The 21,442-nt window shown below is 34.3% G+C and overlaps 1 protein-coding gene across 1 annotated transcript in view; it reads left to right on the top strand.

Moving 5' to 3' along the window:
- Positions 1 to 21,442, top strand: part of LOC131677590 (protein similar) — a 359,630-nt gene that overhangs the window by 90,176 nt on the left and 248,012 nt on the right. The window contains exon 6 of the mRNA XM_058957482.1: positions 10,827 to 10,968. Within this exon, the coding sequence (XP_058813465.1) occupies positions 10,827 to 10,968 (142 nt within the window). The remainder of the gene's footprint in view (positions 1 to 10,826; positions 10,969 to 21,442) is intronic.

The following is a 21,442-nucleotide window of genomic DNA, read 5'->3' as shown; positions in this document are numbered from 1 at the left end:
CCATGCGCCTCCATTGTGGGTGGTTACTTTCTCAGAAAGCAAACTGACAAGTTGCTGATTTTTATCTTCTGCCGAAAGAAGTTTATTGTGATTCATTCATGAACAAAGGGCACCAAATTCAACAGTCACTACTTAAGAAATTGCACCATCGCAAATCCCACTAATCACGAAGTTTGCTGCGAGTGATACCCCGAGCGACAGCTTACGTCAGTCAATTTCCTTCTGTCAAATTCACTTCTGCACCGCAGCCAACAAACAAAAGTCAATTGTTAAAGGGTCGAATCCCCCTCTGAATCAATAGATCAAAGATAGGACAGGATCGCACGAATGCTGGAACAAAGAAAGGAGTGATTGTACGCCCCGAAAATCATCATTCCAGGGAAAACGGGAGTAAAAAGAAAAAAAACCGGCGGAGAGGGCAGAAACAATTGAACAAACTAACCGATAAAGCCAACAGTGCGCAGTATGTAGGTGGGTATAACCAGCCAGTCAGCCCCAGCTTGCTATCGAATCAAACTCGATGTCTACTGACTAACCGATGCGATGTGCCGTGCACTGCAGAACGTGCCGGGAGGAAAATTAAATCAATTGGATTCGAAATGTTAATTCACGCCAATGAAATTCTACCCCATTGCTCGTGCTTTTCAAAGTAATGCACTCTCGCTGCTGCCTGCCTGCCGGTGCCATGGTTGGTTGTGAAGAAAAGCACCACCCATAGTACTGCTCCTGCATGATCCAAGGAGGAGGGGAGGTGGTAGAAGTGAATAGGACTTTCGCTTGGGTGCAGTTTTCCTTCGCTTGCAGATGAAGGAGTTTGTATGCTTTCGGTTCAGCAGCGGTGCAGCCGATTTTGATCCAGTCTTGGTCTGCCTTCAGGGTGGTATTTGATTGGCAGCTGTTGTCTGTGGTCATGAGTTGGTGGTTTCAGTTAGTTGGGTTGTTGTTAAAAGTGTTTTTTCATGTCATTCTGTAATTCAATTGATCCTAACTATTTCGAATTGTATATTTTCATCCCAAAATCAACCAACGACATAATTCATAACTGATGCTTAAAAACTCAAAATTAACCTCCCCGGATCACGACTACATCCCCCATGATTCAGAATTTACAACCGAACAGGCACAATCATACAATTGGCATTCATAAACGGTTCGAATGCAATCGTGTCGCGCATACTGTGACGCGGTTGGTTGTGCGACTTGTTTTTCCTTTTGTTTCACGCTGAAACCGGGCATTGTACGGCGTACGATGTGCTTGAAATGCAACCAGCTTGCTATGACACCCAACCTCTCCAACCCTTATTTTTCAAAAGGGGTAGCAGTCGCAAATCCATTGGGCACGTCAATACTGTCAATACACCGACGGGGGTGTCGAATGGTTGGCAGGTTGAAGTTCTCATGAAGCAAGGTATCCCATCGTCGCCTATCGTCATCAGCAGTTTCGATGTTTGACGTGGTGGTGGTGGTGGTTGAAAGTTTTGGCATCCCTCCAAATGACGTTCTTTAGCATGGGATGGCAATTTTTCGGCATAAACTGGTTGTTGCACTTGTGGTGTGCAGTTCGTGTTCCACACCTTTTAGCTTTCTAAGCTTGTGTCGAAAGGATTCACTCGCTCGCTCGGGACTGGTAGCGAGCTGAACAAAGCCCGGGGAGCGTGTGGCTCTTTTGAATAGAGTTGGAAAATCTGTTCAGTTGTTCAAATAGGTGTGCAGGTGTATTTGCATAAAAAGTACCTTTTTACCGGGGCAAAGAAAGGTGAACATTGTTGAAAATTTACTGCAACAGCTGGGTTTTACTTGGGCCGGGGGACTACCGAATGTGCATGCGAATGTGAAAGTGAGTGGCTCCATAGTTGAACTAGCATTTAACAAACAATTTCTGGTTTAGAAAAGTTAACCAGTTTTCATTAAAAATGTATCCCATCAACTAACATTAATTTTGTTACACGTTTCAATTTAGCTGCAACCGAAAAGGACTCCCATCTAATTTTATTTAGTTTTTTTTTTCCTTCGGCTTCCCATGCAACTAACTCTTTCCGACGAGTGCCATTTTAGGGACTATCATCACGAACGAATGAACGAACGATTGAAGCCTGCACAGCACGCCATCATCGCAGCACAACTCTAGAGTTTTGATGTTGCCCTAGCCAACTCGCTTGCATTTACAACCTTTCTGTGCGCCCCAAAAGTCCTCAAGGACAAACCCGGTGCCCTTGGGTGGGAACATCATACTCTGAATTGTGGCTGGTCAGGGTGTACAGAGCGCCGTTATTTCACGAAAGCAACTCTTTCGGAAGGGGTTTCAAATCGTTGATTAAATTTACGTACCCATTCTGAGCACGTTCCGTCCATAGCAAATTTATCACATGTTGTACGAGATCCTTTTAAGCATTATGATGTTCTACCCTTAGAGTTACCCTGCGACCGATGGCTTTGGGTGTTAATCAATATACTTCTAGGTTGTTTGTTTCGATTACAATATTTGTGGGCTTCCCAGTTTCTTTGTTCTGTCCCGAAATGCATTGCCAGGAAGTGAAAGTGCATTGAACGAGAATTTGTGGCGTGTGTGTGTTTTGGTGGCTTCGTCTGTTTCCTAGACGATATGATGAGCACAACGAAAACAGAAACTAAATATTTATGCTAGACGAATTTCCAACAACCGACGACCACTTTTCTCTCCGTAGAAGGGTGTAATTAATTCAAAGTGATAAAATATTAATCACACTAATGAGTACTTCTATCTGCGATTAAATCGAATTGAGTGTTTTACTTAGAAAACGGTGAACGACATGGGGTTTAGGGATCCATAATTATCCAAAGTAGGTGTGTATCCTTTGCGAGTTTTAAAGGATAGTGGATATTGCGTTCAACGCAACGCTTTTAAATTTGTGTTTATTTTGAAACTAGTTTTTTGCGTTTTTGGTTCTCATCAGTAACTAGCAGCATCTTGGTGCCAGTTAGATGATAAATCTAAACTAGCACCAAACACTAGTTAGACGCTCAATCCTAAATCCAAAAAGTCGTGTTTTGCATAAGCAGCAACTTACAGGTTCCAAGTGATGTCTCGGAAGACAAGCCTTTAGCAGTATTAGCGTGGTTGGAGGGACATTAAAATTCGACCTCCGAATTATAAATTGTTTATTCAAACTTTTGTTCAAACTAAGAAATAACCATTAGCAGCAATATATCGTTTGAGCCAAAATTAAATTTTAGTTACTCTTGTGTGCTGCGATCCTTTTTATTCGGTCGTGAAGCATTAGCTGTGTTGTCCATCGCAACTTGGGTCAATCCGTCTGTCTTCTCTCGCGTTATCGTACACGTCTATGTCGTCATCGGTACTGCTTTCTTTCTTTGGTGGGATGATCTTTTTCGTTTTTTGTTCTATTGCATATCCGTCTTCGTCGGCATTGGCTTCTTTGTTGGGTGTGCTGTTTATTTATTTGGAGGCTCTAGACGCAATCGTTGTTTCGAAGGTTTTGATTGTAGTTGATTTTAATTGGTTTCTCTTAACGGTTTCGTCCCATGCCTTTCCGTAACATGCTGTCTGGTTACAGAACTGGCACGTTAAGATATGACCGGGGTATGTCCACAGCGTTATTCGCTTATGTAGTGAATGTTTTTCGGTTTCAATAATCATCTGGATAATTCTGATTAGCCTAACTTTGACCAATCGAATGCCGATAATCACTCAAAAATTTATCGTGACGCATTTTACGTCTCTGCATTTCGACATAAATCTTTTAATGTAGTTAGGATTAGTGTGCGGGGTCAGATCGTGTAGACGTACTTCAATTTTGTCATCATTCAGACATACGTGACTTTTGGCTTTAACATTGTCATATTCGACCCCATGTTGCATATTGCATATAAAGTATTCTGCCTGGGCTAATCTTTTGAACGTTATCAAAGTACAATTACGCACGTGATGTTAATGTAAACATTGCGTTCAACATCTAATTTGGCTCAAAATCGTCATCCAACGAATGTGGGACGACATGTCAATGGGAATCGTGCGTGCCATCTGCACTAGAGTTGAGAAGTGCCTGAAGTCATTCAAGAATTTATATCGAAAAATATGCTGTAACTGATGTTTATTATATACCTTTGACTTTGTATGAGAATTTATTGGGCATGGTGTCACTTTTATTAAACTTTTTTTAAAAATCCGTTTTCCCCTTTAGTAACAGTTTAGTATCTGTTAATCAAATATGTATTTTTCTTCTGCGACTCGATCATTTCTTTGCGCTGTCGGGGTCACAATCAAGGTTACCGTATTCGCAGATTTTCCAGTAATGTCACAATTTTTGATTACAGATTTTTTTTAACAGATGACAGATTTTTGGCATTTTGATGAACATTTAAAAAAAATTGAAATAGTGATTTTTCACAGATTTTTTGGAAATTTAACACAAAATATATACCGATTTTTTCTGTTTTAGTCTTTACAGATGGTAAATAAAATTTTTGATCGTAAAACAGATTTCAATTGGGCATCCCTGGTTACAATGCTACACTGTGCGTTTAATGGATAAGTAAATTAAATTGTTTCAAGCTAACAAACTGTCATCCAATAATAGAAAGAAGTGACTAAACCGAATTAATAAAATGAAACTGAATAAAATATATGAACTGGGAAAAATTAACAATTTAATAAAATGATTAAAATAAATGAAACAAATAATATAAATAAAATAAAAAAATAGTATTTAGCGTTTCGGATTCTCCTCATCAGTAACTAGCACCTTCTTGGTACCAGTTAGATGCTAAATCGAAACCCAAAATTAGCACTAGTTAGACGCCAAATTCAAAAAGTCATACGCCTTGCATGAACATAAACGACTGGCTTGTCCCAAGTGATGTCTCGGAAGACAAGCACAGAAGTTCGGACTTTGCTTATGGGAAAAGCGGAATCCAAAACAGTCTTTTGGTTTAAGTACCAAACACCTGGAATTATGAAAAAAATGAACTGGTTTTAGTGCGAAAGGGCATAATACCTAACTTAGTTGATACCAGCAAGGTGCTAGTTACTGATGAGGAGAATCCGAAACGCTAAATACTTACTAAGTTAGGTATTCTTCGAAAGCCACTAAAGCTAGTTCATAAAAAAAAAGTTACGAAAAATTTTATTAATAAGACAAATAATATGATTAATATGGATAAAATTAACCCTGGAGTAAAGAAACACGTAATTAATTGAATAAGTTAAATTGTGTCTGGATGAAATGAATAGAATGAATGACTGAACAAAATTAGTCAAATTATTAAAATGAATAAAATGTGTGAACCGGAAAAAGATTTTATTAGGTAACATTCATAAATTACGTAACCCAAAAATTGCCCAAAATTGACTCTCCCCTCCCACCATGTAACAAATTGTCACGAATTTCTCCATTCCCTCTCTCCTACTACGAAGCAAATTCTTCAAAAAAAAAATTTTCTTCTGTAAAAACATGTTACGTAACGTTCTAGCTTACTCCCCCATATGTCACAACATGTCACAACTCGTCGCAACCCTCTCCCCTAAAAGCATCACTTAATTTATGAATGGTCCGTTATAATGAAAAAAAATGAATAAAATAAGTTAAATGAATGATACGAATACGATGCATGAGATAATAAACTGATCGGAATCCTTACAAAGGATGGAATGAATAGGGGAACCCGGGTATATTCGGACCTTTCCAAGCAAATCGCCCTTAGATGGATGTGAAAGAATTTATCGGTTAAAGGTCCTAATTTTTAGTTTGAAGCCTCAGATACATTTTGTTGTCATAAAAGTTCATTTGTACCACCCCATGGCAGCGCTATTTGCAAAACTCTACGTTTTTCTATCATTTTACAATATAGGGGTAATTCGGCCTCCCTACTGGGCAATTCAGATCGCCATTTTTTTAAATTTTTATACAATGGAATTATGTTTACCTATGAAATATTTATTTTGGAAACTTTTTAAGAAGCAAAAAAAAATAAATTGCGTTACAAAAACTTAATCTGGTTAGTCACAGCTGTCGATTGATGCATATTTTCTTTGATGTGGCGTGTGCAATCGTGTGCGTAGCCGCAAGCCGCTGAACGGTGGTTGATGCAGTAGGGGGTCCGAATAGGCCCGTACGCTTATTTCGCACACAAATAGTGAGCGTCTTGAAAATATCTGTTTTCACCCAAACAGAAATCATTTTTTCACTTTTATTTCTTTCATTAATCACGATTTTACCGTTATAATGTGTATCTCCTTTCTAAAAAAAAACTGAAAAATGAGATTGAGCTGCCAAAATTAATATTTCAGAATGGCACTTTCACGAATATGCACGACAGCCCCGGGTTCCCCTATTATTAACGTTCTATCTTGCTTGCTCGTAAACAAAGAAATTACGAAAATCGTGTTTTAGTTCATGAGATCTTAAACATTAATCACATTATTCTGCTAGAAAAATCCGAGTGAATTCATGGAATAACATTATTCATGACTATGTTCTTGAAATTATGAACAATCACATTATGCAGCCAAACAAATAAACTCAGAATAGCGCGATAACTCCAATGGAAATTACGAAAACTCTTGAAATAATGAACATGATCCACAAGACTGTAGATATCACGTATAAAATATCATGATAATGCGAAGAGAATTTACGAAAATCGTTACTATGCTCCTAAAATCACGAACATGAATCACATTACTGTGCCTGAAACATCCGATTGTATACTCATGAGTAATATTCCACGAAATCGTACGTAGAAAATATAAATGTCAGGAAATTAGCTTGAAATCATGAACTTCGTGTAATTCTCAGCTCTTTAGTCGATATAGTAAATACAAATCAGTGCATCCGCAATTTTTGAACTATAATCATAAATGACACATATTCAGGAAACAAATACCAACCAAACATTCGAGTGTTCGTCATGTATTTTTTGACGTGAACTAGTTTTTTGGAAGCACAAATAAATTCATGAATACGATGATATTCATGATTGCAGGAGTGCTTGGTCATGGTGTTCGTAAACAGTTCACTTAATGAATTCGTGATTTTTTTCTTTGAATTTATGAATGTAGTTTTTCTCCTGCATTTGCGAGTCCAGAAGAACACTAAAGTCTCAGATAACTGCCAATCTTTCGAGCGATTTCAAAGAGTTGACGTAGCACAGTATTTGGGTTTATCTGCGTGTGAAAGAAATCATAGTGCATTCAAATTCACTGAGAATCAAAAAAAATTCGAATACACCAATCACAGAAATTAACAAGATGTCCAAAATGATCCCTAAAGAGAACATTTATCAATCTTTTTGTGCGTCAGTGAAAAACACTCAACTTACAAAACTTAATTTTGGTGCTGCGAATTTATCTTGTCAGTAACTGATACCAACTTGGGACCAGTTAGTTGATTAATTTAAACTAGCACCAAATTGGTGCCAGTTTGACACTAAAATCCAACAGTTCACACAACATATGTGAACGCTTTATGCTATTTTCTCCTTAGTGGAGAAAAATTTAGACAGCAACAATCGTTTCTTCACTAAGGAGAAAATAACTTAAAACCATCTTTGCTAGTGAAGGACACAAAACCTATAACTAAATTATTTATGGAATTTGCGTTTCGACTTCGTCTCATCAGAATCATGACAATCATTTAAACAAGCAAACATGATGATTCTCAGTCATTATCGGGCGACACTGCAAACAAATCAAGGAAAAAGATTTCTGCGCGCACTAGACTGCGTGGGGAAAATCTAATTGTTACACAAAGGCTTTTTTATATTTATTTCTGTAAATATTAAAAAATGTAATTCTGGCTCTGTGAAGCTACCAGCAATGAGCCGTGTCAAATAAACGATTTAAAAAAATGACACTCATTTAGTGACAGGACTTAGCTAGCGTCGGATTTGACTAGTAATTCTATTCATAGATTTAGGAACGTCATTCAGAGACCGAAAATACGGCGTGAACTGATTTATGATTTATTTCATTTTGAACATAATCTGGTTTTCGTGGTTGTGAATTAGTTCACAAAATAAAAACATTTTCTCGTGAAATATTTTACGAAACTTGGAATACTATTCATGAATGCTTTCAATCATCGTGAACTAATTCATAATTCCTAATATATCAGTCACGATTCAATATCCGTGCTCGCGAAATTTTTCATGTAATCATAAAATATTATTCATGCATAGTATACGTGAACTGATTCAAGATTCCTAGCGAATTAGTCACGACTCATCATTCATGCTTGTGAAATAGTTCACAAAATCATAAAATGTTTAGCAGGAAAACTGGAGCGACCACTTTGTTTCACGAAATGAAAGATGGCTTTTTGGTCACGGATTTCTGGAAATGTGTCACATTTTCATAGACAATTCCACAACCAATTTCAGAACATAACTTGACTGCAACATATTCTGGTTTGTTACACTTTTTTACGCATTAACCAACAGCAATATCACTCACGCACTCTCTCCGTGCGTGGTCGTCTTTACGGCCTGTTGTCGATCTGAAATATATTTTAATGTCTAATCTGATTTGATGTGCGCGGGAAGTATTTGTGTAAGTTTAGCAATGTCCAAATTAAAATTTGTTCAAATTATTGTCAATATAAATTTGTATGTACTTTTTAGTGTAGAAAAGCCGTATCTGGAAATAATCTTAATGTTACACCCCACTTTTCGAAAAAAAAATATTTTGTCGTCGTTATAAGTAAAATTTGCATCATGTTTGTATTATACGAAAACTGTAGTTAATTATTTTCAAACCTATTGTTTGCCCTGAAAATGAAGGGATAATCCTTCGAAACGTTGGTCATTTGACGTAAAATAAATATTTTTGCCAGAAATCCGTGACCAAAAAGCCATCTTTTATTTCATAAAATATTGTTCATTTATTCGTAAACTGATTCATGATTCCTAGTATTTTAGTTAAAATTTACCATTCATGCTCGTGAAATAGTTCACAAAATCATGAAATCTTATTCACGCAAACGTGAACCGGTTTATGGTTCCTAGTATAATATTCACACTTGACCATGCATGTCCGTGAAATTGTTTTACAAAATCATAAAATATTCATGTGAATACGTGTACATGTGTTTCTTGATTCCTAGTATAATATTCACGATTGACCATTCGTGTTGGTGAAATAGTTCACAAAATCGTAAAATTTTGTGCAATAGTAATTTCTAAAAGGGAAAATTGGATTAAACCAATTTGCGCATTGAGGGCACAAGGCCTAACGCAAATTAAGTTTGCTTTATGTGCTTCGAATTTATCTCGTCAGTAAATAACACCAACTGGGTTGTCTAGCAATTTAGCACTACTTACACACATGTGAACTCCTAAAGCAACTGGCTTGTTGGTGCTAGTTACTGACATGATGAATTCGAAACACAAAAATCAAACTTTACTCATGGATTCGTGAATTAATTCATGATACCTAGTACGTGATTCACGATCAATCTTGAGTGCTTGTGATATTTAGAAAATATTCCTAATAATAATCAATTTCATGCAAATCTGAACATGGCCATAAAATTTTTCATGTGAAATATTCAGCAAAAATTGGGTTTTTTCTTGAAATATTATGTCCAGCTAACCAGCGACTAGTAATAGGTGCGAGCAGCAGGTATAAAAAACTATTAAGATCTTAAACATCCTTATTCATTTGATAGGGTTCAATATGACGTCCGGACATTTTAGAGCCACAAATCGCGCTCGTGGTATAGTTCACAAAACAAGACACCGCTAATCAGACTTTCGTTACTCCGAGTTAAAAAGCCTATAGTAAATAAAATATAGCATATCATGATAAGACGAAAAGAAATATTATGATAAAGTTGCTGATATAATGAATATGAGATACATTAATCCACGTGTGAAATTAGAAATTGAACTCAATAATAAAAGGTCACGATAACAAGGATTTCAAAGACGAAAATTGAGACCAAGATACTGGAATCGTGAACACGAATCGCTCCTCTCGTGACTAAAATATAAAAATCGTGACTAATATCATGAACACGGATCTCACTACTAAGGACGAAAATATCACGATAAAGTGTGTAGAAATTACGGAAATCGTGACTAAGATCCTGATATCATAAACATAAACTACTCTGGCAGAAAAATCTGAGACAAAACTCGTAAATGAAATATGACAATTACATGAATATGAATTATAATAATCGTGACTAAGGTCCTGAAATCATGAACAAAAATCACGCATAATCTGCTAGAAAAAATCCAACAGTGAACTCAGGAATAAAATATCATGGTAATGTGATGAGAAATTACGACGAAAATCGCGACAAAGCTCCCCAATTCATGAGCATCGTTTAACTATCGGTTCTTTTAGTTGATATACTTTATACAAACCACTGTAATCATGAAATTATGAACAAGAATCATGACAAAATTTACACATGTCCAGCGAGCAACCACAGTAACCCAATCAAGCGTTGGAATGTAACGCCATGTATGTTTCTGGAGCAAACTAGTTTTTTTTGAAAAAACAAATGGTTTCATAAATACTAGGTTTATTATCTGTAATTATAGGGTTACGATTTTCGTAAATCAGTTCACGGAATCGTTATTTTTTGTTCATGAATTAATGAACGGATTTTTTTCCGTGTAGACGCTAGCATGTCTGTATCAAACATGAATTTATAACCAGTACACTTGTATCTTCAATGCCAAATTGTTTTTTTCGGATTCTAGCTTTGGGTGTATTTATTGCACATTGCCAGAACATAAATTAATATATAGTGTATTTTCATTTCAAAAAATTTTTACACCTTGCTAACGTTCTAATTCGTATTTCTTCTCTCTCTTTTCAGTGATCAGCAAAGGCCAAAGCGAAACGGCCCGGTACCGGTTTCTGGCCAGTACCGGCGGTTACGCCTGGGTCGTGACGCAGGCGACGCTTATCTACGATAAGCAAAAGCCTCACAGCATCGTTTGCGTCAACCACGTGATCAGGTAAGTGGAAATTGTTCCCCAATAAATCATGCATCCGCATCCGGCAGCGTGCGCGGGTGCGGATGCGTCTGCGAAACAGTCAATCCGGTCGTTTATCTGTCAAAACATTGCTCTGTCTCTGATTCGGGTAACTACTACTATAATACTGCTAGACGAGCAGAGAGTGGGTAACTCGGAAGTAGGAATTTAACATTGTTTATTTTTCAGGAGGAATTTCCAAAATCTCTATTATATTTGTACGTTGCATATGGTGTGCGTTTGTGGGGTGACATCTTGGTTGAGAATCTTTATAAGTTCGGTAGAATTTGTAGGCCAAGTACTAATCCTCCCCTTGGATTCCACATTGACGCGAAACAAGTTGTTTCATTTTACATACGCGTTGACAGTTTATTTTACAACCCGGGGCATCTGCCAAAAATAATAAACACGAGCAATAATGAAAATATAGTTCCAACAAAGTGTGTCATATCAATTTAGCACTACTTGGAATGAGATGTAGTTTTGGGAAAATTCAATGGATTAGTTCCGACTAAGGTGGGTTAGCTTTTGATTTTTATTGCAAGTGACAACAAATAAATTGCGACTTGTTCGAGAGGCCAAATTTTGGGGTATCCTGCAAACAAAGATTGTCACGTATGTCACAAAACACGTGAGCAGTTCATTCCTTGAATACCCACAAAACGATTCTGGTTTGTGGCTCTTTCGACATTTGTACCGTTGCTACACCTAGTTTTTATCATAGCAGGAAAAGAGTTATAAGTACCTACCTTTGTTGGAAATTAGGTTATTTTGGGAGCGTGCCGAACTATATCAAATCGTGTAGGGAGACACGCCCGTGAGATCGAGTTCAATTACCTGTGATAAGACCGGAACGCTAGTGACGTGTTGGGTGCGACAAAGAATGAAAAAATATTTCCTGACATATTCCGTAAATGAAAGAGAAATTCTTAAGTTCCATTTAACAATTCAAGCGTGACTTAGAAAATTTCACTGTAGCAATTTTAAATTTCATTCCAACAAACATTACCGGATATGTGATACGAGCCAAAAATTGCCATCTCCCCGTTTATGCCGCCCTTCGCGATGCCGAGCAACGACTTTGGAAAAATGAGCGCGCATATCCTCCAAATGATGCTGGATCGTATTATGCTTATGACATACAATACCCACAATTATCTCTAAGCTCCGGAACAAATGTCGAGTGCTTCAGAGAAGTCTCAGAGTCGGGTAGCTCCGGCAACAACAGCTTTTCCGTTCATCATTCAGCAGGAGGCGGGGACAAGGATTTCACACAAAATAATATGGTACTTCGACCTTTTTATTGTCCGCTTGCTTCGCCATTGGAAATAGCTCCAATCTGACTCTGAAGAACCGTAACAAATCACCACACTCTGGCAGCGGAGATACTACGCTATTGCGCTTTCTTCGTCCGGTTCCTGGCCGGTCGGTGGGACAGAGCGTAGCAGCAGGGAAAGAATTGCCATTTATTCTATTTTATCATTTATTGTCCGTGTTCATTGTTGCTGGTTTACGTCGGCAGCCAGGGTCGTGTTAAGGGCGAGACTAATGCTGCGTTTGAGTTTTTGTAGGATCCTTTCGTCTCTAGTAGAAATGCACTGATGACTCTTACGATGTTGTCCAATATTGTATCCGGCACTGTCTGGATCCTGCGCTGATTGCAGTAGCAGCGATTCGCGAGTTTTATGTTCTATTTCATTTCGCCTTCCAACTTTGCTCTATTGTTGCACAGCGCCGAGGCGAATGAACCAAATTTCAATTTCAGGACTGTAATTTTTCGTCGATTCGCCTTGTGCAGAAAGAAAAATTTCTCCTTCGCTACTTTATCACAGTTCAATCTTCGTCTTTATTACCAGAGCCTGTAAAACCAAAACTTTTTGTTTATTTCTTCCATAAGTTTTTCAACTTAGCCGAGCATGGCATGCGAGTCTAAAGTTTCTTTTTTACGGCCCCCAATTTGGTAGAACTTTATACCACGGGGCTGCCTGGCAGTTTGATTCAAGTCTGACTAGTTTAACGGATGTCACTACACCCTTCGTTCATTGGTTGCGAATTGGCTCTACTAAAAAGCGCTAGTAAGGGACAAAGGCGTCCCAGGGCCCATAAAACGAAGCTCGTTCATCAATGAAACATCGAACGTTCTAATCTAGAAGGAGGGACTGTATTCTACGCTATCCTTTATCTATATTACCACCCATCATCATCAGCAGCAGTAGCAGTAGCAGCAGCATCGGCGAACACTATTGATTGCAACAGAACAAAATTTTACGATTATTTGCATCCCCAAATGGCTGCCCTATCGGTGTTTCTTGTTGCACTTCTGAAACTCTATTTATGTCCATTGATGTAGTGGCCCGCTCGCTTCCCTTGGTTGACCTCAAGTGGCAAACGAGCAAACCACGCGAAAGATCGGTTCATATATTTATGGTCCCAGTTCGAAGGGAAGTTACGTCGATTCCCTTGGCGGCCATAAGCTTACAGAGAGTGCTGCTACTGCTGCTGCTGATGCTGTTGGCCATCTTCTCACTGCAGTAACAATAATAACCTGCAAGGATGCTATCCGTGCTAATGGCGTGTTGTGAAAAAGATGGTTATTTATTATTGATTGCAGCTATGGTTGCTTTCGCTTTTAAGTGGAAAATATAGAGTGCAAAAATTACCAGAATAAGGTGAATTCAAACACGTATCGGTTGTTATACCATATGGTAAAAATTCAATTGTACAGTGTATAAATTAGACAGTCTCGAATGCCGTAGATGTGACATGTGGAAAACGCTGATATTCCCTTTGGCAATGCGATTACAACAATCCACTAGAAGTATCAGCGCTTCATATTTTTTGATTACTTGTCGAAGAAGATTACAACAACACAAATCAAATTTTTGTTAACGTCGCCTAATAATGCCTGTAGGTCGTTCAGTCCACTTTCTGTAGATGTGCCTTACAGTCCGTTGTCCATTCTTCCAACGTTGTTGGTGACTTACAACTAGTTCCTGGTCGGTTGTTCTATTTAGCAGTTTTTTCGCCATGTGAGGTACAATTGTAAATTCGCCTCCTTAACTGTTTTTCTCTGTATTGTCCGGTCCGATTTGTGAGTGCTGGGTACAACTGTTGTTGGCCGAATAGTTTGTGTTTGATTGAGGCTATCGAAATCTAACGATCATGTATTGGCTTTGGTAGCAGTGTAATTGTCTTTTTTTTGCGTATACCGCGTTGCACCATGCAGGATTTTTCGTAGTGTGCAATTTGTTTACCGAATTGGCACATGGCAATCTGTTTTTCATACGTAAACGCTGTGGTCTGAGCATAGGATGTATTTTGATCACGTATACATAAAAGAAGAAATCGAATGTTTCATCTATATTCTCACCCCACGGACTCCGTTTTAATATTCGGGAAGAAATTGCTCTAATAATATTTCGTGATTTCCGTATTGCGAAACGCATTCTCTTGTAGAACTTACTTTAGCTAGCAGTTCTAGATTGCGAAGTTAAATTATACAGGGCAATGGATTAACCAACTAGGCTATGCCCACTGCTGAACTCAATGCGGTGTTATTTTGTGAGCAAGCTCAGTAACATAATTTTCTTTTATTAAAAATATTTCGCTCTCCAGCAGAGAAATGGATCTTGCAGTGTTTGATACCTATCGCCATTTTGATTTATTTGAGCTTAACGCATTTTGATATCCACAATCTGCAGTAAAAGAGGAATCACGATTTTTGGCTATTTTTTGCAAGCTTTACTTTTCTAGAATCCCTACATTTTTTGAATTTTGTAACTTTTACTATATTTATGAGTTTCACTATTCCTGAAATTTTACAATTCTTTGAAATTTCATAGAATTTTTTTTTTAACTTTTTATGGTGTAATTGAATTATTGTCGCATTTTTTGTATTTCAATTCTTGTGATCTTTATATTTATACAGATTGAACAATTTTTATATTTTTTTAAATATTTTATTTTTTGCCATTATTACTATTGTTAAGATTTTTGCCATTTTACCGTCAATTTTACCTTCTTGTTGTACATTTTGTACTGTATTTGATATTTTTAATGTTTTCACAAATATAACAATTTGTGCCGTATTCAATTTTCACATTTTTACATTTTTAGCAATTTTTACAAATATTACGGCAAATTGTTTATTGTTTAAATTGTTTAAATTGTTTAAATTGTTTAAATTGTTTAAATTGTTTAAATTGTTTAAATTGTTTAAATTGTTTAAATTGTTTAAATTGTTTAAATTGTTTAAATTGTTTAAATTGTTTAAATTGTTTAAATTGTTTAAATTGTTTAAATTGTTTAAATTGTTTAAATTGTTTAAATTGTTTAAATTGTTTAAATTGTTTAAATTGTTTAAATTGTTTAAATTGTTTAAATTGTTTAAATTGTTTAAATTGATTAAATTGTTTAAATTGTTTAAATTGTTTAAATTGTTTAAATTGTTTAAATTGTTTAAATTGTTTAAATTGTTTAAATTGTTTAAATTGTTTAAATTGTTTAAATTGTTTAAATTGTTTAAATTGTTTAAATTGTTTAAATTGTTTAAATTGTTTAAATTGTTTAAATTGTTTAAATCGTTTAAATTGTTTAAATTGTTTAAATTGTTTAAATTGTTTAAATTGTTTAAATTGTTTAAATTGTTTTAATTGTTTAAATTGTTTAAATTGTTTAAATTGCTTAAATTGTTTAAATTGTTTAAATTGTTTAAATTGTTTAAATTGTTTAAATTGTTTAAATTGTTTAAATTGTTTAAATTGTTTAAATTGTTTAAATTGTTTAAATTGTTTAAATTGTTTAAATTGTTTAAATTGTTTAAATTGTTTAAATTGTTTAAATTGTTTAAATTGTTTAAATTGTTTAAATTGTTTAAATTGTTTAAATTGTTTAAATTGTTTAAATTGTTTAAATTGTTTAAATTGTTTAAATTGTTTAAATTGTTTAAATTGTTTAAATTGTTTAAATTGTTTAAATTGTTTAAATTGTTTAAATTGTTTAAATTGTTTAAATTGTTTAAATTGTTTAAATTGTTTAAATTGTTTAAATTGTTTAAATTGTTCAAATTGTTTAAATTGTTTAAATTGTTTAAATTGTTTAAATTGTTTAAATTGTTTCAATTGTTTCAATTGTTTCAATTGTTTCAATTGTTTCAATTGTTTCAATTGTTTCAATTGTTTCAATTGTTTCAATTGTTTCAATTGTTTAAATTGTTTAAATTGTTTAAATCGTTTAAATTGTTTAAATTGTTTAAATTGTTTAAATTGTTTAAATTGTTTAAATTGTTTAAATTGTTTAAATTGTTTAAATTGTTTAAATTGTTTAAATTGTTTAAATTGTTTAAATTGTTTAAATTGTTTAAATTGTTTAAATTGTTTAAATTGTTTAAATTGTTTAAATTGTTTAAATTGTTTAAATTGTTTAAATTGTTTAAATTGTTTAAATTGTTTAAATTGTTTAAATTGTTTAAATTGTTTAAATTGTTTAAATTGTTTAAATTGTTTAAATTGTTTAAATTGTTTAAATTGTTTAAATTGTTTAAATTGTTTAAATTGTTTAAATTGTTTAAATTGTTTAAATTGTTTAAATTGTTTAAATTGTTTAAATTGTTTAAATTGTTTAAATTGTTTAAATTGTTTAAATTGTTCAAATTGTTTAAATTGTTTAAATTGTTTACAATTCTTACATAATTTAAAATGTATAGAAAAATTTACTATTTAAGACGTCGTCGGTGGTTGCGTAACAAGCGTGACTACTCCTAACCCCAGTGGATGCGGGATCAATCCCAGCCGAAATCGGTGGGGTTTTTTGAGGTCGCTCTGGCCACGTCTTCCACCGGAGGGGAAGAAAAGTTTTTTGGTCCCGGTCCAGGTGTTGATGGGCTAGAGTCCATAGGGTGGAGTAACCACTCTGGTATCTGGCACTTAGTGTGAACAGAGGCCGATAGAAAATACATATGAACAATTTTTGTTGCTATGTTTACATTTTTCAGAACTTTTAGAATTTTAATCATTTTTACAATATTTATATTTTGTTTTAGATCTTACTATTTTTGAAATGTATTTTTTGGTCAATTTCATCATTTTTGAGATTTGTGCAAATTGTACATTGTTACATTTCTTACCATAAAACTTAAAATTATCACCAATTTTACAATTTTCATAATTTCTACCATTTTTACATTTGTTTTGCAATCCTCATATTTTTAGCAATTTTGACAAATTTTTAGAATTTATTCAATTTTCATCACATGTACAATTTTTCCAATTTCTAAAAGCCTTACAATTATGTAAATTTTTGCATTTTTTATAGTTATCGCAAAATTTTAATTTTTTGCAAATTTTACGATTTTGATTATTTAAACAACTTTACCCTTCATACATTTTCTGCAAATTATACAATTTTTTTAATATTTTTGTTTCTTCAATATTCGAGCTGAGTTTTTATGTTGTTTATAATTTTTTCAATTTTTACAATTTCTTACAAAAAATTATGAAATTTTAGCAATTGAATGATTTATTCAAATTGTATGAGTTGAAACAAATTGGAAATGTCTTAAAACTGGTCCAAATTGTAAAAAATTAAAATTAAATATTTAGGGGCAGTAAAATTTTAAAAATTGATAGATTTAAAACATAGTAAACACTGTAAATATTACAAAAATAGTAAGAAATGTAAAATTTGATGCAATTGAACAAAATATAAAAAATATGAAAATGGAAAAAAATGTTTATATTATTTAAATTGGTACAATTGTTAAAATTGTTGAAATTATTAAAATTGTTCAAGTTGTTTAAATTGTTAAAATTGTTCAAATTGTTTAAATTGTTAAATTAATTAAAATTGTTAAAATTGTTTAAATTGTTTAAATTGTTTAAATTGTTCAAATCGTTTAAATTGTTTAAATTGTTTAAATTGTTTCAATTGTTTAAAATTGTTAAAACTTATTAAATTATTTAAATTGCTTAAATTGTTTAAGATGTTTAAATCGTTTAAATTGCTTAAAAAGCTTAAAATGTTTAAATTGTTTAAATTATTTAAATTGGTAAAATTGGCAAAATTGTTGAAAATGGTTGTTAAAATTGTTAATATTGTTAAAACTGTTAAAATTGTTTAAAGTGATTAATTTGTTTAGTTTCTTAAAACATTTCAATTCGTTGAAGTTGTTAAAATTTTCCAAATTGTTAAAATTCTTTATGTTGTCAAAGAGCGATCTCTGCAATAACATAGCGAAGATAATGCCCTATACCTATTGCACCGCCATGTCTATTTGACTCCATTTTACTTTATATGTAAGGATCTCGATTTTAGCGATGTAACAAACAGTCACACTACTTAAAACAAGTTGTTATGCAAAATGAATCTTTTAGCGTGGGTCTAAATAAAAGCACGGTTTCCACCGGCGATACACACAAAATAATAGAAACTCTTTGTCCCTCGCTTTGCGCTGGCTCGGGCAAAAGCAGAAGTATATTGAGTATCATGACAGTTGTCTTCGATGCTTGATTGAAAATAGATTGCAATTGTAAAAATTGTAAAAAAAAAACGGAGAAAATTCAAAACTTTTAGGAATTAATAATAATCATAATTATAATTATTACAATAGTTTAAAATTTTTACATTGTTGCATTTTTCAATTGTTTCAAATTTTTCCATTGCTGCATTTTTCACAATTTTTAAATATTTTTAAAATTTACAACTTTTCCAGATACAGTTATTTCAGTTACTGCCTTATATGTAATTTTTGCAATGTTCAATTTTTTGGTAATTTTTGCAGTTGTAGCGTTTTTGTGCAATAATTGCATTATTCGGCCTTTTTTCGAAAGATTTATTATAATAGCCTAAAATTTGTTGAAACCTTTTCAACATACATTTTCTTATTGTTAAAGATCTTTAAAATTTTTCTTGATTTTATTATTTTCAACTTTCTTAGAATATTTCAAATCAATTTAATTAAAAAAAATTGAGCGATTGTTTATTGTATGGGGCTCATGCTGTGGCGCTGGAAATTTTTTAAATGATCATTTTACTTTTGTAAATTTTTATTTTTGTTTTGTTTTATTGTTTATATTTTTAAATAAATCAAATCTTTGAATATTTTAAACATTTTCAATTACTCTAATTCTTTATAGTTTTTTTTAAAGTTTAAATTTTTTTTTGCAAGCATTTGATTTTTTTCAATAATAACTTGAAACGAAAGGGCATTTCCGTTTCCTCAATCAATTCATGAATGATATGTCTTACTGATCACCCTAAAGTGTGTGTATTCATTAACCTTCCCCGGGTCGGCAGCGGCATTATAAAAATGTCTGGTTAATCCATGCCAACAACTTAGTCTCGGAACGTAGCAGGTGTTAGCTCTACAGGTTTTCCAATGACCCATTCCATTTACAATATAATATAAGTGCACATTGATTCGACGCGTTCCTGCAAATTCATTTGATTTGGAATAATATTTTTAATATTATTATTACTTCAACTTCTCGTTTCACTCTGTCTATCTATCACTCGATTCATTATCAGAGCGTCACCTACAGACTTTTAATTTGTTTTCGTGCCTCTCACACTAATTTATGTGCCGTTATTCTGTTTCTTGATTCCTGCATTTTGAAAATCCACAAAAAATTGAGGATCCCACTGCAAATAACAATGCCATGCTACTACATTTCTTTGCGAAACTAGACTTTCAGTTTCGATAGAGTTTGCAATCGATTCTTAGGAGACAGACAGAATGACATTCCGGGTCCGGCAATTGAAGTGTGTCATGTAAATTAACACAAAGTATATCATTTCAAATCAAGTCAAATATCCTTGGAAATAGTCCCAATTGTCATATTTCGTTGACCTAACTCAATTTATCTACCATTGAGCGCAACATGTTTAAGATGACCTACGACATTGTACTTTGCTCGTGAGTGTTCTTCTGAAATGTTATTCCAGTGAACCACTTCTGCACTTTCATGCTACTTCGAGCATTCTCTTTACAGAATAATCCATTGGGTTAAATCCTGGTGTATTTGTCGGCCAAACCAATGCTGAAAAGTAATCCTGCAAAGTGCTTCATAATCCAGAGTTCACAATTTAAAAAAAAATCAACCTGTGCTGAGTTCTTTCCCTGAATAAATCAATAACTGCACAACTCATATTGTCTAAATTCATTTTGGAGGTATAATTTTCTTTTAGTAAGACTTATAGTAAATCAAGAAGTTATGACAGGTGATCCAATTTCATCATGTGTATAACATTCTAATAGCGTTTCAAATGTTGTAGCAGTTCAATTGTCGTTCTCTGTAGTGTACAGGACAATTTCAGGGCTAGAGCTTCAATCCCATTTTTACCACCACTAAATTTATCGCCGTAATGATGATTTGTCGAAATCGTTTTCGTTACAACCGAATTACTAAGAATGAGTCTTTATTGGCAAAAGCAGATTTACACATGCCATTTCCCTGTCCTTGTCCCTAAACCGTGAATCAAAAAGTCACTCTTTCGACACCCATGCGCGTCACTATACCATCTTGTGGTATAAATGCAAAGAATAGCAACTGCCATAAAGCAATAAAATTACCCTTTTTCGTTTGCCATATAACATCGCTTAAAATTGTAGAACACAGAAGTTAACCCCTTGTCCCTCTGTGTCGGCGGCATGTGTCGAAACAACCCCCAGAACGGTCACATGAGATATGTCATTCCGAAACAACCGAGTCAATAAAACAACCGACAACAACCTGTCAGGTTCGCATGAGTGTATACGCCCAAGTTAAGCCGTGATCCCAGAAATAACCAACCGTCTCTGTCTCAGCCAGAATCTCCATTTCAAATATCGGGTGTGCGGCCGCAGTCAGTTGCTCGAATAAATATTTCAACTATTTGGGCGCTGAAGAATTAACCGACAGCTACCGACTTATATTGCAAAATGAATCGTTTCGATGGAAGCGAAATACACACTTGCCTACGGTAATGAGCCTGGTGGCAACGTTTGGTTATTTTTCGCACATTTTCATCCCACTTTTCGGTCTTCAAACAGAAAAAAAACGACACGGTTTTATTCTGGTGCCATCGACACACGCTTGCTTTTGATCGCATTTTTATTTTACTTCTGATGACTATGTGTCATAAGCTGAGAACTGTGAGCTAATCCTGAATTAATGGGATGGCTGCGAATTGCACAGAAGACAAAAAAAAATCCCAACGAGACATAAGTGGAAAATTTTTCATTTCATGTTGACACTTATCGTGAGAGCGGGAGTTGGTTGTTTGAATGTTAGAAAATCTCATCTCTTCGGTACCAAATTTAAGTGGTCCTCGTACGAGGAATGAGCGAAAGGGGGATGTGGGCACAGGTGTCGGCAATTTTAGTCACAGTGGTCAGTTTGAACCGGATTCGAATCTCGTTAGTAAAAATTTTAATATTAGACTAACGTAGAAAGATTCTATTGATTTTGATGTGATTCGA

The sequence above is a fragment of the Topomyia yanbarensis genome, chromosome 1, assembly GCF_030247195.1.
Source record: "Topomyia yanbarensis strain Yona2022 chromosome 1, ASM3024719v1, whole genome shotgun sequence".
NCBI classification, from domain to species: Eukaryota; Metazoa; Arthropoda; class Insecta; order Diptera; family Culicidae; genus Topomyia; species Topomyia yanbarensis.
The sequence above is the reverse complement of the archived record's forward strand: the minus strand, read 5'-3'. Positions and strand labels throughout refer to the sequence as shown.